Here is a 17,962-nt window from a genome sequence, read left to right on the forward strand (position 1 = left end):
TTAATTCAGTTGGATAACGGTGGCCGCCGCTCCATATTTACAAAGTTACGCGCGATCGCTGAAAATGAAAGTAAACATAAGCGCGCATTCAAACGCGATTTCAATACCCGCATTTTGAAAGCGGCTCCCTCATGAATGCAAGTATCTCTCAATATGAAAGCTATTTTAGACTGGACAGTGTAGTTGTAACCATCTCTTAGCTATGTATCAAATAAAAAATTGGTCTTATTTGAATATTGAGAGTGTGATTATTGTTGTACTTATTGTAAAGTGCTACCTTAAAAATGGATAACAGTTTTCTCTTAATCTTATTAAGCACAAACAGTAAGGTTTCATTTGTTAACATTAGTTAATGCACTGTGAACTATCATGAACTAGCAATGAATGACTATTTTTATTAACTAAAATAAACAAAGATTAATAAATACTGTAGCACATATATTGCTCATTGTTAGTTGATGTTGGTTAATACATTAATGTTAATAAATGAGATCTTATTGTAAAGTGTTACCATTTTTATTTATACTGTTTTTATTATATGATCAGTTTGTGGAAAGGAGTTCAGTTAGGAGGTCTAAAGTTGTAGAAGCTCATAAATCATGTACAGTAAGGTCTGAAGGGACTGAAATCATACAGAAGTCAGTCAGTTGAGTTAGAAGCTAAACCTTTTACAGTGCTTGAGTATTGTTGTCTTTTACTGCATATGATAATTCATACTCAGAAAGTAGAACTGATATGACATTCATTACGAGATTTTTTCTTGTCATGTATTTCACCATTGAGGATTTCTTAAAAATAGTGTGTAAAAATCTTGTCTCGTTCTCGTCTCGTGAACTCAATCTCGAGTCTCGTCTCGTCTCGTGAGATACCTGTCTCGTCACACCCCTACCGTACAGTGATGGAAGGGCGAGCGAGTGTCGCGGGTAATTTGAATTTATTTCAGGGCAGGCTATGCTTTTGGGTCGTGAGATTAACAGTAGTGTAAAGCAATCGTAAAGAGCAGTTATCGTGGGCAGGAGAATTTATTTGAACACATCCGTCTGTCCATTCTTCGGAACAGTGTGAGGAAAAACGAAAAACTAACACGTCCTTTCAGCGAGAAGACCACAGCTGACATCATACCAACCCGATCACTGGCTGAGGTAAGAGTTAAATTCTACATGTGTGATATAGTTTTGAAAAAGCTTATGTTAGTATTTCTAAACGGTGTTTAGACACATAACGTAAGGTAACTGCCTTTGAAAGCAAAACTGCAGCAGGTATCTTTCAATTTTCCATCTGTTTTAAACCAAGAAAGATTAGTTATTTATAAAGTCCATTCAAGTGTTTATATCTAAGTTTAGATGTGATAGTACCGCCATTTTTTCAATCTCTTTTGATACACTGAACGATTAATGTGGCTAACTGCTACTCTGCAGCCTGTACAATTCATACTATAGGTCCAAGTTATACGTTACATGAAAGCAGATGAGAGTACAATATGAACATTATAAATTAAATATTCTGAGCGCATCTGCTTTAAAACACGAGTAGTATGCATATATTAGTGTTATAATAAATACTAATAATAGAAAAAAAAAAATTACATGACCTGAGTAAATTGTCAGTACTGAATCATAAGATACATTGGATAGTTCGATATAAAAATTCCAGATCAAAGAAGGTTGGGGATTTGCATTGTCTCAGGAAAACATATGCTGGCATGTTTGAATTAATGTAATAGCCAACTAATTTTTATTTCTTTATGATTTCAGGTCATGTGGAAAGACTGGAGATCTACAGCAGCATTGCAGTCCAGGTGTGGAAAGTGTACTATTCTTATACAACAAATTCTTTGTTTACAGCTTTTCATGCTGCTGTTCTGTACAGTATTTTTTGTTGTAATTGTAACTAGAATCATTCAGAAACATGGCTTTTCCTATCACTGCTATCCTGACACACATCTCTACTTTTCATTCCAGCCAGATGATCAACCAGTAGCTGCTCGCATCTCAGCCTGCTTGATGGAAATTTCCGACTTTCACCTGGATGACCTCTACCTTCAACTCCACCTTGCAAAGACAGAAGTTCTCGTGGTTTCAGCCACCCATCCTTTGTGTTATAATCAATCAGTTAAACTTGACAGACTACAGTGCTGGAACTGCCTGATCTTGAAGATATGCCCAGTACAACATTGGGAAGACCAGGCCATTCCTATCTGAAAATGCTACACAACAGAACAACAACTGGCTCTGCAAGCCTGTACCTATACGCCCTCCAGAAAGCGTGTGCTCTGAAAGTGAACAGCATCTTGTGGTGCCATCCCAAAGGGGCACAAACTCACTTTAACTGACCTTTACCTGGACTGTCCCATGCTGGTGGAATAACCTGACTAACTCAAACCATTTTCAAGAGACTGTTAAAGATGCATTTTTTTGTGTGTGAACAATTGTTCTGATGATGCTATCTGATTAACTGAAAAAAATAATTTCTATGCATACTGTGCTAGACTAACTGGAAATTGTCATTGTACATATTGTTGCATCCATTCCCAGATGAAAAAAAAAAAGTACTTTATTTCTATAATGTACTTAAAGTGCTCTATTTTCGTGCACTAATTTTGTGCTTAATATACTAAAAATTCTTCTTTAGTACTTCTTAAGATAATCTTAAGAACATCTAAGTGTACTCAACTGTGCTATTTTGAGACCGCATGAAATATGAACTAAAATATGGTTTTAATATAGTATCTCTGTATTTAAAAAAAAAAAAATTAATTACCACTTGTAGTACACTATGGATTCAAATGTACTATAAGTAGTATCTAAAATTTTTTTTTTGAATACAGAGATAGTATATTAAAAGAACATTTTAGTTCATATTTCATGGTGTCTCAAAATAGCACAGTTGAGTACACTTAGATGTTCTTAAGATGATCTTAAGAAGTACTAAAGAAGAATTTTTAGTATATTAAGTACAAAATTAGTGCACTAAAATAGAGCACTTTAAGTATATTATAGAAATTTATTTTTTTTTCACCTGGGTTGTACTCCTTGTAGTCACTTTGGATAAAATGTAATCATATGTATAAAATAACAGCAATATTACAGTATAACAGTATACAGAAATTGTCTTTTAATGTAGATGCTCTATATACTAAGCTTGAATTTCCTAAAATTTAAGTAACTTGACATACAATGTCTTATGTACAATGACTAATACCGTACATGTGCATGTTCCTTTGATTAAATGTATTTGGTACTATCTTTTGTTAATTTAACAGAAATTGTTTTTTAATTTTATGCATTTCTAAGTAATTTATGGATTGATTGTAGTTGTGAGTGGTTCTGTAAAAATAAAGATTACTGTAAAATGCAAACATTTGTTTTTGAATGTATGTGCTAAGTGCATTTTTATAAATAAGTTATTAGTTATTGTACATGGAAAATCTATATTTTAAAAGTAAATAACTGTAGATGGAAAGAGCAGCTTGATAAAATAACTTTTTTTTTTTTTTTGCAGAGATTAACCTGAAAGTTAGTAATTTTCTATGTAATCTGACATAATTTATCATTTTTTTCACGGTTTAATAAACTATCAACAGTAATTTACTGTAATTTAATGAATTTTGACTGTAAAGTCTGTTCTGTATTTTTACAGTTTTTGTATGTAATTTTGTGAAATGGTTATTTGCTGTAATTTAACGGAATCCGTCTGGAAACTCTGCTGCCAGACTTTTTACTGTTTTTTTACAGGATTTTTTTTTACAGTGTGTTAAATCATCAAAATCAACAACATGTATGTTAGACCCTATACCAACTAAGCTATTGAAAGAGATGCTTCCAGAAGTCATAGATCCTCTTCTTAATATTGTTAATTCATCTTTATCACTAGGATACGTACCAAAAACCTTTAAGCTGGCTGTTATTAAACCTCTTATTAAAAAACCACAACTAGATCCTAAAGAATTAGTCAATTACAGGCCGATCTCAAATCTTACTTTTCTGTCAAAAATACTAGAAAAGGCAGTTTCATCGCAACTATGTTCCTTTTTAGAAAGAAATAATATCTGTGAGCATTTCCAGTCAGGATTTAGACTGTACCATAGTACTGAGACTGCACTCATTAGAGTTACTAATGATTTGCTCTTATCATAAGATCGTGGTTGTATCTCTCTATTAGTGTTACTGGATCTTAGTGCTGCATTTGACACTATCGATCACAATATTCTCTTAAATAGACTTGAAAATTATGTTGGCATTAGTGGAATTGCATTGGCATGGTTCAAATCATACTTATCTGACCGTTATCAGTTTGTAGTCGTAAACGATGAGATATCATATCGATCACAAGTTAAATATGGAGTACCGCAAGGCTCAGTACTAGGACCATTGCTTTTCACTCTGTACATGCTACCGTTGGGAGATATCATTAGGAAGCATGACGTTAGTTTTCATTGTTACGCTGATGATACTCAGCTCTATATTTCTTCACGCCCTGACGAAACTTACCAATTCACAAAATTAACAGAATGCATAGCTGATATAAAAAACTGGATAACCAGTAATTTCCTACTACTAAATTCAGAAAAACAGAGATTCTAATTTTTGGACCAAAACTTCTTCACGTAATAACCTAGAATATTGTCTAACACTTAATGGCTGCTCTGTTAAGTCTTCGTCATCAGTTAGGAACCTGGGTGTGCTCTTTGATACCAATCTTTCATTTGAAGGCCATGTTACTAGCATCTGTAAAACCGCTTTCTTCCATCTTAAATATATATTTAAACTACGACATATGCTCTCAATGAAGAATGCAGAACAGTTAGTTCATGCGTTCATGACCTCAAGGTTATATTACTGTAATGCTCTACTGGGTGGTTGTTCACTCCCGCTTGATAAATAAACTACAGCTCGTACAAAATGCAGCAGCAGAGTCCTTACTAGAACTAGGAAGTATGACCATATTAGCCCAGTTCTGTCGTCACTGCATTGGCTTCCTGTTAAACACCGATTTTATAGATTTTAAAATCTTGTTAATTAATTACAAAGCACTAAATGGTTTAGCCCCCCAGTACCTAATCGAGCTCTTAATGCATTATAGTCCTTCACGTTTATTGCGATCTCAGAATTCAGGCCAGCTGATAATACCTAGAATATCGAAATCAACCGCAGGTGGTAGATCCTTCTCCTATTTGGCAGCTAAACTGTGGGACAACCTTCCTAGCATGGTTCGGGATGCAGACACACTCTGTCAGTTTAAATCTAGACTAAAAACGCATCTCTTTAACCTGGCATACACATAACACATTATATATTTATATTTTCAAATCCGTTAAAGGATTATTAGGCTGCATAAATTAGTTCAGCCGGAACCGAGAACACTTCCTATAACACCAGATGTACTCGTTACATCAGAAAAAGAATGGCATCTACACTAATATTAGTCTTTCTGTTTTTCCCCCGGTTTACCGTAGTCAACCGGATTCGGGGCCATTTCCAGATGAGACCGAGGACCGGTGCCTTGACACGACCACAACGCAGCCCTGTATCAGCAGAGATCGAGTCAACTAGATCATCCATTGTGAAGACAACATCAACACGACAGCCAGTGCCACAGTTTCCTCAAAATTATAATCACGATTATTAATCATGTTTATTCTATCAAAAGGGTAATGTAACTATGGCTATTTTGCAAGTTCTTTACCAACCTACACTTCACCCAAAAGGCCTGTAGGTGGCACAAAGACTTAAATATAACCAACTATGATAACTTTGTTAGATGGTAAATCAAAACATGGTTTTGGTGAGCGCTTTGTAATATGTATTCACATTAGATTTTAAAGCAACACAATTCGTTTGCAATAAGACAAACCAGATTCAAATTGCCCGGCAAATTCGTAAAGCAAAGAAAAATAATTTCTAGCTGATCAACATTATGAAAAAAATCATTTCTAGCTGATCAACATTATGAAAACTGGTAAAACCTTTAGAAACTTCAAAAGATAAAACAGCGAAATTCCTAATATTACTTCCAATATTTCCAAATTATGTTCATTTTCATAGAGCGGGCCAATATAGTGTCGATTATTTAAAATCAATCGAGAGAAGCAGATGTCGGGCCCAAGCCCTGCTTCTCTCGATTGTAATAATTATAATAATTATTAATAACTATATAATTCTAATAATTCTAATAATACTAAGGAAAACAATAGGGCCTTCGCCCAATCAGTTGGGGTCCTCTGGATGCTGCATTATCATACTTACTGTTTTTACCTTGTCAATTCATAATAAAAGACCCATGTTTGCAGCTGTGCCACCCTGACATATGAGAATATGCAAAAGTTTTTCCAATTATTTCAACAGCTTTAAAACGTCTCGGTTACAAAGGTAACCCTCGTTCCCTGAAGGAGGGAACGGAGACGTACGTCGGACAGACCGACGAATAGGAATCTCGCCAGAGAGGCCAATCTACTTCGAGTGTAACTAAACGAGCCAATGCACATTGGCATGCAATCATCTGCATCAGCTGCTCACCTCGCAGCGCGGGTATATAATGAGCAGCAGGTGCGTTGCATCTTCAGGTTTTCGCTGAGGAGCCGAACCAAGCAGGCGGCAGCACAGCAGGACAACAACTGTGGCGACGGGACGTACGTCTTCGTTCCCTCCTTCAGGGAACGAGGGTGACCTTTGTAACCGAGAAGTTCCCATTCAGTCGGTCACGTTCAACGTACGTCGGACAGACCGACGAATAGGAATCCCTACCAAAGCGCCACAGGAGCTGCCCTCCTCCAGCGCTCTGTTGTAAGCCACCTGAACCCCCTTGCCTGTGGACGGTGGGACAGGGCTAACACACAGAGAGGGTCGATCACTGTTGTTCCAAAACCCATTCAGTGAGACTATTGGATAACGCTGGGAAAGCGTAACCTTCGTTTGAAGGAACGCTGCGGAAGCCACATCCTTCCCCGAAGGAGTTATGTGGAGAAGTACATATGGACTAACCCTGTAGGGCTGTGCTACATATGGAAGGAACTGGGGTGACTCCAACTCGATAGAGATGGGTTCTCCCAGAGGGAAAGACACGGGCTTCGTTTAAGAGCAGCCGTGGAAAAAGCCATATGGGATCCCCGTAGGGTCACACATATGGAACCCAGCCTAAATCCGGTTCTCAAGGATACAACTGAGTATAGGCCTGGCGCCAGACGCTCCGCCACGTCGGCTGCCGAAGGGTAACCGGAGGACTCAACAGGGTCTGCCCGTAGGGACTCTCTGGAGAATAGAACGCGCATGTAGTGCAGCAAGCCGACACTAAGCTGGGGCCTCTCCGTGCCTCTGACCTGAGGCGAGAACACGGGAGGAGACCGGCTCGACTCGAAGGCTATAGTATCTAGCGAACGTGTTAGGTGTCGCCCAGCCCGCAGCTCTACAAATGTCTGTTAGCGAGGCGCCACGAGCCAGCGCCCAGGAGGATGCCACACCTCTCGTGGAGTGAGCATGCAACCTGAGCGGGCAGGGCACGCCCTGAGCTTGGTAAGCCAGGGCGATGGCATCCACTATCCAGTGGGCCATCCTCTGCTTGGAGACAGCCTTTCCCTTCTGCTGGCCTCCGTAACAGACAAAGAGCTGGTCTGAGGTCCTGAAGCTTCGAGTTCTGTCTATGTACAGTCGCAAGGCGCGAACTGGACAGAGCAAAGCCAGGGCTGGGTCTGCCTCCTCTGAGGGCAGCGCTTGCAGGCTCACTACCTGGTCTCTGAAGGGAGTGGTAGGAACCTTGGGCACATAGCCAGGCCGGGGTCTTAGTACCACATGGCTATCACCCGGCCCGAACTCTAGGCACGATTCGTCGACCGAAAATGACTACAGGTCCCCTACCCTCTTGACGGAGGCCAATGCCACCAGCAGCAAAGTCTTCATAGACAGAATCTTTAAGTCTGCTGACAGCAAAGGCTCAAAGGGAGCAATCTGAAGTGCTCTGAGCGCCAGAGTAAGGTCCCAAGAGGGTATGGAGAGGGGACGAGGAGGATTTAACCGTCTCGCCCCCCTAAGGAACCTGACGACCAGGTCGTGCTGACCATGTGGTCGTGGTAAGCGGAGATAGCAGCAGAATGGACTTTGAGGGTGGAGGGGGACAGCCTACGCTCCAACCCTTGCTGCAAGAAGGAAAGCACGACACCGATCGAGCATCTTCGGGGGTCTTCCCGGCGAGAAGAGCACCACTCGACGAACAGGTTACACTTCGAGGCGTAAGCACGTCTCGTAGACAGTGCGTGAGCCGAAGTGATGGTGTTAAGTACCTCGGGGGGTAAGTCACCTAGAACCTCCGCGTCCCGTCCAGGGACCAGACATGGAGTTTCCAGAGGTCTGGACGCGGGTGCCAAAGAGTGCCCCGTCTCTGAGAAAGAAGGTCCTTCCTCAGAGGAATGGGCCAGGGAGGGGCTGTCGCGAGGAGTGAGAGTTCTGGGAACCAGGTCCGGTTGGGCCAGTAAGGCGCAATCAGCAAGACCTGCTCCTCGTCCTCCCTGACTTTGCACAGAGTCTGTGCAAGTAGGCTCACTGGGGGAAACGCATATTTGCGCAGGCCCCGGGGCCAGCTGTGTGCCAGTGCGTCTGTCCCGAGTGTTCCCCCGGTCAGAGAGTAAAACAACTGGCAGTGGGAGGTTTCTGGTGAGGCAAACAGGTCTATCTGAGCCTCTCCGAACTCTCTCCAGATCAGCTGAACCACCTGGGGGTGGAGTCGCCATTCTCCTGGCAGCGCAGCTCGTGATAGCTCGTCGGCCACATGGTTGAGCACACCGGGGACATGAATGGCGCGAAGCGACCTCAGAAACTTCCGACTCCACAGGAGGAGATGGCGGGCGAGTTGCGACATGCGACGGGAGCGTAGACCACCTTGATGGTTGATGTACGCAACGGTCGCAGTGTTGTCCGTACGGACCAGTACATGCTTGCCCCGTAGCAGGCCTTTGAGGCGGCTCAGAGCAAGGCGTACTGCCAGCAACTCGATGCAGCGATCGACATCCGGTCTTCCTGGGGAGCTCCGAAGGATACGGATGGTACACACCTCTGGGGTGGTCCACCGCGCTCCCCCGGCAGCTCTACTGGCTGCGGAGTGCAGGAGGGATGAGGGTTCCTAGGGGGTTGGTTCCCCGAAGGAAGCGCGCTCACCGTGATCCTCAGGTAACCAGTGCCGCTGCCCGAAGCAACCCTCTGAGGAGGATTGGAACGAGGCAACGGCACCGGGACTCCGCCCCTTTAAAGGAACTGGAGTCTAGACCACAACTCCGCGACGGTCATCTTCCCACAATGGGTACATGACTCGTCCACAAACGCCGCCTCAGCGTGCCTTAAGCCCAAGCACGCGATACAGCGTTGGTGACCATCCCGAGGCGCCAGGTAACGACCGCATCCAGCAGCACACAAGTAGAACGACATCTTTAAAAAGACGCGAACTACTCGTGTAAGCTCTTTCAAGGACTGACTCTTTTAGGTGCTGAAGCACGCAGGGGAATAGCCGCTGCAGCACAGACAGGGAATGTGCAGCCTGTCGTGTGCACTCTCTTTGCAGACGCTGCTCTTACCGGCTGTGAGAACAGCTTTTTAGCGCTCTTAAGCGCACCGTCACCAGCCGTGAAAACGGCCTTCACGCTGATACACAGCTTATTTGCTCAAATAAAAAAGGCAAAACACAAAGCAAAGAAGAAAAAATCGGCCCCGCTGCTGTGCTGTTCCTCCTGCACCGGACGAGAAGAGCAGTCAGAGAGAGAGCTGGCTCGTTGAAGTCCGTTCTTCAAACACTCGCTCGTAGAAACCACCGTGTTTGCTCAGTAGTTCGGCTCCGAAGCGAAAAGCTGAAGATGCAACGCACCTGCTGCTCATTATATACCCGCGCTGCGAGGTGAGCAGCTGATGCAGATGATTGCATGCCAATGTGCATTGGCTCGTTTAGTTACACTCGAAGTAGATTGGCCTCTCTGGCGAGATTCCTATTCGTCGGTCTGTCCGACGTACGTCGAACGTGACCGACTGAATGGGAACTACTGATAGTTGTAGATGAAAGGTTTCAAACATAAAATGATGGCATTGTATTTTATTTTGAATTTCTTATCATTAAAACATGGTGTTAAATACTTTTCTTAGTTTGTTCATTTGCATGGATGGTTGCACCACCTGACATTTTGGGGATTTAAGATACCAAAACATAAAATAATATTTATTATTTGAATATACTGAAAATTAATTCAAACTAAATAGGTTTTATAGAATAAAGTGATACATGTTATGAAATTATCAAATTATTTTAAAGGAAATAATGCACTTGGACACAATAATATGCACATTATGTCATTGACCCTTATATCAAACTTCATATATTCACAACATTATATTTTTGTGCTGTAAATATTTGTGCTACATTTCATTTGTGTTGTTCAGAGTGCATTTATTTGAGCCAAATAAAAAGTGAATGCTTTTAAATGCAAAGTTGACAAGATCTCAATGAAAGTCTATTATTTACATAAGATCTATTTTATATGATAAAGGCCGTTCATAGCAGTGATGAAAACTAAGCTCACTCTTTATTCCAGAGAAATATTTAAAGCTCCAGTAAAACTTCAAATGATTAAAACTTATTTAACAGATCATTCTACAAAACCAAATCTCCAAAGTCTGACCAGTAGCAATGATGATGATTAAACACATACACACCCTGAATTTTTACACGTTTGTTAATCTGCACAAAGCATATAGCATATTACACCAGGTGATATGGAGAAAGATAAAATAAAACTGAACAACAGAACATGAACATCAGCCCAAAGTATATTTTGTTTCATTTTCATCAGTCTGATCCCCCTTCAAGTCCTTAAAGCCAAGTTTTTCAAGGGGTTCCTTTGCCATTAACTGTCTGTGAAGTAAATAAATGTTTACGATTAGTTTCTAATGTATTTGACCTTATTTTTCCAACTTCAGGTTAAATCATGTCAGGAAAAACTCACCTGTCCATCCTACACTCCAGATACTCCTTTGACTCTATCCGACAGCATGAGTTGTCAAAATGGTTGTCTCTGAGGCATCGCATATACATCTCTTTGAATGATTTACATTCACCTATGTAGACAAAATATAGTATTATTTTCATAATAGTATTATTGTGAAAATAATAAATATGAATTCTAAGTATTATGCTGCGTCCCAATTTACATACTATCTGTCTTCTAGTATTAGTGTCCCAAATCACAGAATGTTAAAATGAGTATTTAAAAGATACCTGGATGGTCTTCCAGTTAGAATTTGAAGTGCAGATCCATGCACACTCTAAAGGCTAATATTGCCCACAATCCACTGCACATTGAACGAGGATTTGATTAGAACTACAAACATGAACAGAGTTATAAACTAAAAGCATTGCAGATGATTTACGCTGACTGTTAAGTAGAAACATTTGAGCTGTGTTCATGCGATGTTGTAATTACCTTAATTCCGCGAGTGCCCCCCCCCCCCCAAACATAATTAACATAATTAACAACGCTTGTGTTGTATATTGCATTAGTATTAATTAAAAAAAAAAAAACAACAACAGCAGTAACAAGCGTAAGTTAATTAGTGACAATTTTCATTTTTGGGTGAACTAACCCTTTAAGCTATGGGATTAAAAATGCAAGAACCCGTTTAATATCTGCTGATCCTACATCTTGACATAACATCACATGAAAAAAATTAAGGTGTAGTACATTGTATTTAGCATTTAAATGCTTAGTTCACCCAAACATTTTATTTGCAAAGATGTATGCCAACAGGCAGTGGCGTAGCTTTATCCCTTCATCATAATACTGGAAATCTTTCAGTTTTAAAACAAGAAGGGGAGCCAATGGATATCACACAAGAAGCAACGTGCAAACTCTGTGCAAGAGTTATGCCAGTGAAAAAGTGTCAACCTCGGTCAGTATTCACTGCAGGAAAGTCTTGAGGTTATCCCAGTATATATTCTGTTGATATGAAAAATTGTGTAGATTTAGCAATATAGCGAGTCTATTATGATGTTATGATGAACTATATGCCTTTCTCATCTGATGTTCTGAGTTGTTCAAAGTGTTTGTAAGGATACTGATTGTTAGAAGGCAGCTGTCTGACTGACATGAAGAACAGGAATGGTGTGTGTAACATTAGCAACACATTATTAGCTGTTTGATAACGTAGTCAAGCAAAACGCTAATTATATTAATTCATATTAATTAATGACAGAGCCGACACAAGGGCTATACCAAGTGTGCGAGCGCATAGGAGTGAAGCGAGCTTTTTTTCTTAAATATCCACAACACAAACAACAAATTGCTCATCACTATAGCAACAGTAGACTCTCCGAGCTGGTGTGAACGAGTGGAGACGGGGCTAATTTGCATATTCATTGATCCGTGTATATTAAATGAGGCAAGGGTGTAGAGTTACATTCAAGCTATTTTAAGGCATGAAGAAATTTTTTTCACTTTATTTATTTATTTTTTAAATATGTCATTTTGGTGATCAAAGATGAGTTTTAAGGGATAATATAGCTGTGAGCAGCGATGGCGGGCCCAAGCACGGTGACACCGCCACTCCGGTGGCTTCAGGGCAACTGTGCACAGCGGGCAATAGGCATTCAAAATGGTTAAACATCAAAGCACTATGTCAAATTCACTCCACATTTACTGCACTACAAGGTGGCACAATAGAGCCCCTCCTCCCTGCCCGTTTCTAAAGCTTTGTCCATGTCTACTGGATTACAATCCTGATGTGTGTGTCAAGTTTCATACAATTTGAAGCATGCTAAGAGGCTCAAAAGCATCCAAAATTAATATTAAAGGTGCCCTAGAATTAAAAATTGAATTTACCTTGGCATAGTTAAATAACAAGAGTTCAGTACATGGAAATGACATAGTGAGTCTCAAACACTGTTGTTTCCCCCTTCTTATATAATCTCATTTGTTTAAAATACCTCCAAAGAACAGGCGAATCTCAACATAACACCGACTGTTACATAACAGTCAGGGTGTACGCCCCCAATATTGGCATATATCAGCTCATGTTCAAGCATTAGACAAGGGCAGGACGTCTGGATGTGCACAACTGAATCATCAGACTAGGTAAGCAAGCAAGGACAACAGCGAAAAATGGCAGATGGAGCAATAATAACTGACATGATCCATGATATCATGATATTTATAGTGATATTTGTAAATTGTTTTTCTAAATGTTTCATTAGCATGTTGCTAATGTACTGTTAAATGTGGTTAAAGTTACCATAATTTCTTACTGTATTCACAGAGTCGTTATTTTCATTTTTTAAACACTTGCAGTCTGTATAATTCATAAACACAACTTCATTCTTTATAAATCTCTCCAACAGTGTGTAATGTTAGCTTTAGCCACGGAGCACTATCAAATCATTCAGAATCAAATGTAAACATCCAAATAAATACCATACTTACACAATTAGACATGTTGCATGACGAACACTTTGTAAAAATCCATTTTGAGGGTTATATCAGCTGTGAACTTTGTTTATGCTGTTAAAGGCAAGTGCGAGCTCCGTGGGCGGGGAGCAAAAGCATTTAAAGGGGTCGCAGCCTAAATTATATACTATTATTTGTGCAAACTCCACAGTGCTCTGAGAATCTAATCCAGCCTTAATGTGAATGTCTGTGATTGCTGATGTTGTTTAATCCTAAAACTTCTCTTTATGTGTTTTTTGACCTCCCTGAGCTGTTGTTTGTGCACCAATCGTATGCACCAAAAGCATGCTTTCATCAGTTTTCAATATGTGTGGTATAAGATGAAAAAAATAACATAAAATAAATAAATAAATAGAGCCAAATCACAGAACCTGCAAAGACAATTTTAATGTCAGTCTCAGGTAATAGTTAGGTACATGTCTAGATTTTTCTGCTCACTTATGCAAGTTTATTTTAAACAGCTACTTTTATAATCTTGGGAAATTTACTTGATTTTATTTTAATAATTTGAATTATATCAATAAATAATTTATTTTAAAAATAATTTTAATTGTGGGGGTCACGTGATGCTCTCGTACTAAGTGGCACGTCTTCGCTGAGCTCCCGCGACCATCGCGTTATTTTCTTATTTTCACATTAAACTGTGTAATGACTGAGGCAAATCAGACACAATTATTGGTTAGTTAACCAATAGTTTAAGCTCACTCTGGAGTCTGTCCCCATCCCCCGGGAAGTTTTCAGTTACAAGTTTATTGCGCTGAGGAATGTGGTTGCTGCATGGAGAACAGAGTATAGACACAGAAAATCTGCATCTTCCCTGCATTTTCCACACAGAACACAGACTCTATGGCATTAATGTATAGACAGACTGTGCTATAAATGAACCCTTCTCATGAAATGGTATCCATTATTACTGTTGTTGTATTGTACTCATTGTATTTACATGTTTTATGATTTTTAAGTAGTATGACATGCAAGGTAACTTCAATCATGCCATGTTTAGTGTCTACGGGTTCCCAGCGGGAAGATTTGAATGTTTGTGTATGCGGCATGTCCATACCTGCGCAACACATAAGTATTACAAGGATCTTGTAATAGTCCTTCAAATCTCAGCCAGTTTAATCTTAATCGGTCATAAAAGCCCCAACAAGGGGAGGTGTATGTCACCCGGAAATACAACATCCTGATTGGCCCACATCATTCCTAAGAGGTTGGCTTTGACCAGAGGTTAAAAGTCAGTGGATAGTGCCACTCCCTCTCTTTCTCCTTGCTCCTGAACAACCGAACGGACTGTCCTTGCGGCCGGCCTAGGCGAGGCCTGCAAGGCCTGTAGGCCTCGGCCTACAAACAAGCCATGTGCTCCTCATCCAACATGGAAAAGACTGATAAAAACTCCGGGCTGAATCCTCAAGACCTCTCCTCAGATGGCAGAGCCGATGCTCCTCAGCCTAAGGGCACCTTGCAAGTATCGTACATTTTAACACTAAATAGCAATTTAGTATTAATTTGTAAGATGTACCGTTGCTATTGCTGAGAAAACTGATGATTCCTTTCCAGATTGCCTTTGACATTTCATGTAGCTCTAGTAACAGCATCTCTTCCGGTTCAACTCTATCATTACTCATTCTGACTTGTGTATGTGTGTGTGAGACCCTTTGTGTATGTTATGTTACGTGTTTGTTAGTTTAGTTATGTGTTTGTGAGTTAGTTAATAAAGATTGTGCACAGGACATGTTTGGTTCTGACTCCGTCTGCTAATGAATTGCCGCTTAAGTGATAGATTCGGACTACCTGCTCTGAGTAGTACAGTACAATAAGAAATATTATTTTTCCATAACTTGGAAATTAACATTTCTTAGAATTAATAAACAATCAACACTGAGCGTTCACTGGGCGAACAGGTTAACTGATTGTAATATTAATTTTAATGTAGCTATGTCCAGTTAATCTGATTAACGGATTTGCATATTCATAATTCATCATAATTAATAATCATAATGAGTTATGAATAATTATTAATATTTCCCCTTTGAGTTAATTCGCTACAACTGTGTGGCTGTTTTACTTTAATTCTCATCATCCAACTCGTAAACATGTCAGGGACAGGTACCGCGACTTCCCAACAAGAAACAAGAAGGGGCCGCGCGACAGCAAAAGGCCAACCGCCTGCTAACCAGGGTAACAAAGATGGTGGCTCCTCGGCTGAACAGTCCAATGTAGCACAGGCCGTAACTGAGAATTTAAGCGCCTTCCTGGATGAGAAATTCGCCCGTTTTGAGTCGACGACGGACTCAATTGCAACCCGATTAGAGGATAACACGAAGCGTATCACGGAGGCGGAAAGCCGTGTTTCCCAGACAGAGGATAAAGTGGCGGAACTTCACAACAAGATAGCGGCGTTGGAAAAAACTGTACAGTCCCTTTCAGAACGAGCGGAGGACGCCGAAAATCGAAGCCGGCGGGACAACATTCGTATCATCGGTCTGAAGGAAGGCGCGGAGGGTCACCAACCTGTTAAGTTTTTTCAAACCTGGTTACCCAAGCTGTTAGAGATTGAAACGAAACATGGCATGGTTAAAATTGACCGAGCACATAGAACACTTGGCCCGCTTAAACCCAACCGCGCACGCCCCGTGCTGATTAAGCTCCACAACTACTCGGACCGAAGTACAATCCTGGCCGCTGCAAAGAAGAAGGACCGTCTCACATATGAGGGCAGTGATGTTTTTATCACGCAAGACCTGTCAGTCAAGGTCAGAGACGCGAGACGGGCTTACAATGACGTCTGTGGTCAACTCATTCAGAGAGGTGTCCGTTTTGTGATGCGCTACCCTGCAAACCTCTGTTTCAATCTTAATGGGTCTGACCACTCCTTCAATTCTGCACAAGATGCCCAGGCGTATCTGAACGGATTGGACTAATATCAGGCAACCCCAGAGGGTAACCCTATACGAATTGCTGGGATGAGCGCTGCGCCTCATTATCATAGTTGGTAAATACTTGGAAAGGCAGGTAAAGTAATTTCTCACGGAACACTTATTTTTCTACGCTCTAGCACCAGTGCGGGTTTTTCTTTTTTTTTTTTTTTTTTTTTTTATTATTCGTGAGACACTTGAAGACTTTATATTTTTTTATTTTTTTTTCTACTCTCCAGCACCAGTGCGGTTTTTTATTCGTGAGGCACTTGAAGTCTTTTCTTTCTTTTCTACTGTCCAGCACCATGTGGCGCTTATCCACGGGACATCTAAAGACTTTTTCTCTTATTTTCTACTGCCCAGCAACAGTGTGGTGTTGAGTAATGATGAGCAGCTGTTTATTCCTATCTCAGTAAAATGTTTATAGTTTATTCATGTTTTATATATATCGCGATACATTTAAAGATTGTATTTATTATTTTCTATTGTCCAGTGACAGTGTGGTGTTTAGACACACGTAACTCTTGGTGATGTGTGATGGGCACATAAAGTTGGTTACTGTTACGCAATCTTACGCGTGGTGGGAGCGGGGGCGCTAGACAGAGCTTAACTCAGTCTTTCGGTGCAATGTGGCTGCTTTTTTTCGCGTCCTCCATAATTTTGTTTTCGAGTTTGGTGGGGAGGGAGGGAAGTGTTTATCAAGCTTGGTTCGTAATACTTTTTGATTACGGGGTAGGGGGGATTTGTTTTGTTGGTTGTTTTGTTCATTATTTTGGCCATTCTTCATTCTGTGTTAACACTCCAGAGATTTTTTATTATTGGATTTGTTTTTTTTTATCAAGACCATTTCAATTTTACAGTGAAATTTGTCTATGAGTGATCTTAAATTAATAAGCCTTAATGTGAAAGGCATTAATCATGTTGTCAAAAGGCAAAAAATTCTCTTTTTTTCAGAAGGAGAAATGTCAGATTGCATTGCTTCAAGAAACCCATCTTTCTGACGTAGAGCACATAAAACTGCGTAGAAACTGGGTTGGCCAGGTTTTCTTTTCCTCATATAAGTCCAACAGCAGGGGTGTTGCGATTCTTCTTCATAAAAACCTCTCCTTTAAATTAGAAAAATCGATTACAGATAATGAAGGTCGCTATATACTTCTCTCTGGTTTTTTATATGGGGAACATGTGCTGATCGGCTGCATTTATGCCCCCACAGCATATGAGCCTCAATTTTTTCCCAAATTACTTGCTGACATTTCTTCATTGTCATGCAATCTCATACTCTTGGGAGGGGATTTTAACTGCGTACTCGACCCATCCATAGACCAGTCTCCTCCAAGAGGTACCAAACTGAGGAAGAGTCTTAGGCTTTCAGAATTTTGCAAGGATCTGGAACTGTTTGACGTTTGGAAATCAGTTCATAGGAGTGGGAAAGATTATGCTTTTTTCTCTCAGCCTCACAAAACATTTTCGCGCATTGATTTATTCTTGTCATCGCAAGGGATATTGGACAGAACGAGGGATTGTTCCATTGGAAGTAGGACTTTGTCGGACCACTCTCCCATTACAATAATAGTTCACCCCC

General features: G+C 40.5%; 1 protein-coding gene across 1 annotated transcript in view; it reads right to left on the bottom strand.

Moving 5' to 3' along the window:
• Positions 1 to 9,969: 9,969 nt before the first annotated feature.
• The window catches only part of cox19 (cytochrome c oxidase assembly factor COX19), a 64,017-nt gene continuing 56,024 nt past the window's right edge, over positions 9,970 to 17,962 (bottom strand). Inside the window, exons 2-3 of the mRNA XM_067369641.1 lie at positions 10,973 to 11,084; positions 9,970 to 10,881 (exon numbers count right to left, since the gene is read on the bottom strand). Coding sequence (XP_067225742.1) covers positions 10,785 to 10,881; positions 10,973 to 11,084 — 209 coding nt within the window. The 3' untranslated portion in view covers positions 9,970 to 10,784. The remainder of the gene's footprint in view (positions 10,882 to 10,972; positions 11,085 to 17,962) is intronic.

Source organism: Chanodichthys erythropterus, chromosome 19, assembly GCF_024489055.1.
Source record: "Chanodichthys erythropterus isolate Z2021 chromosome 19, ASM2448905v1, whole genome shotgun sequence".
Taxonomy (NCBI): domain Eukaryota; kingdom Metazoa; phylum Chordata; class Actinopteri; order Cypriniformes; family Xenocyprididae; genus Chanodichthys; species Chanodichthys erythropterus.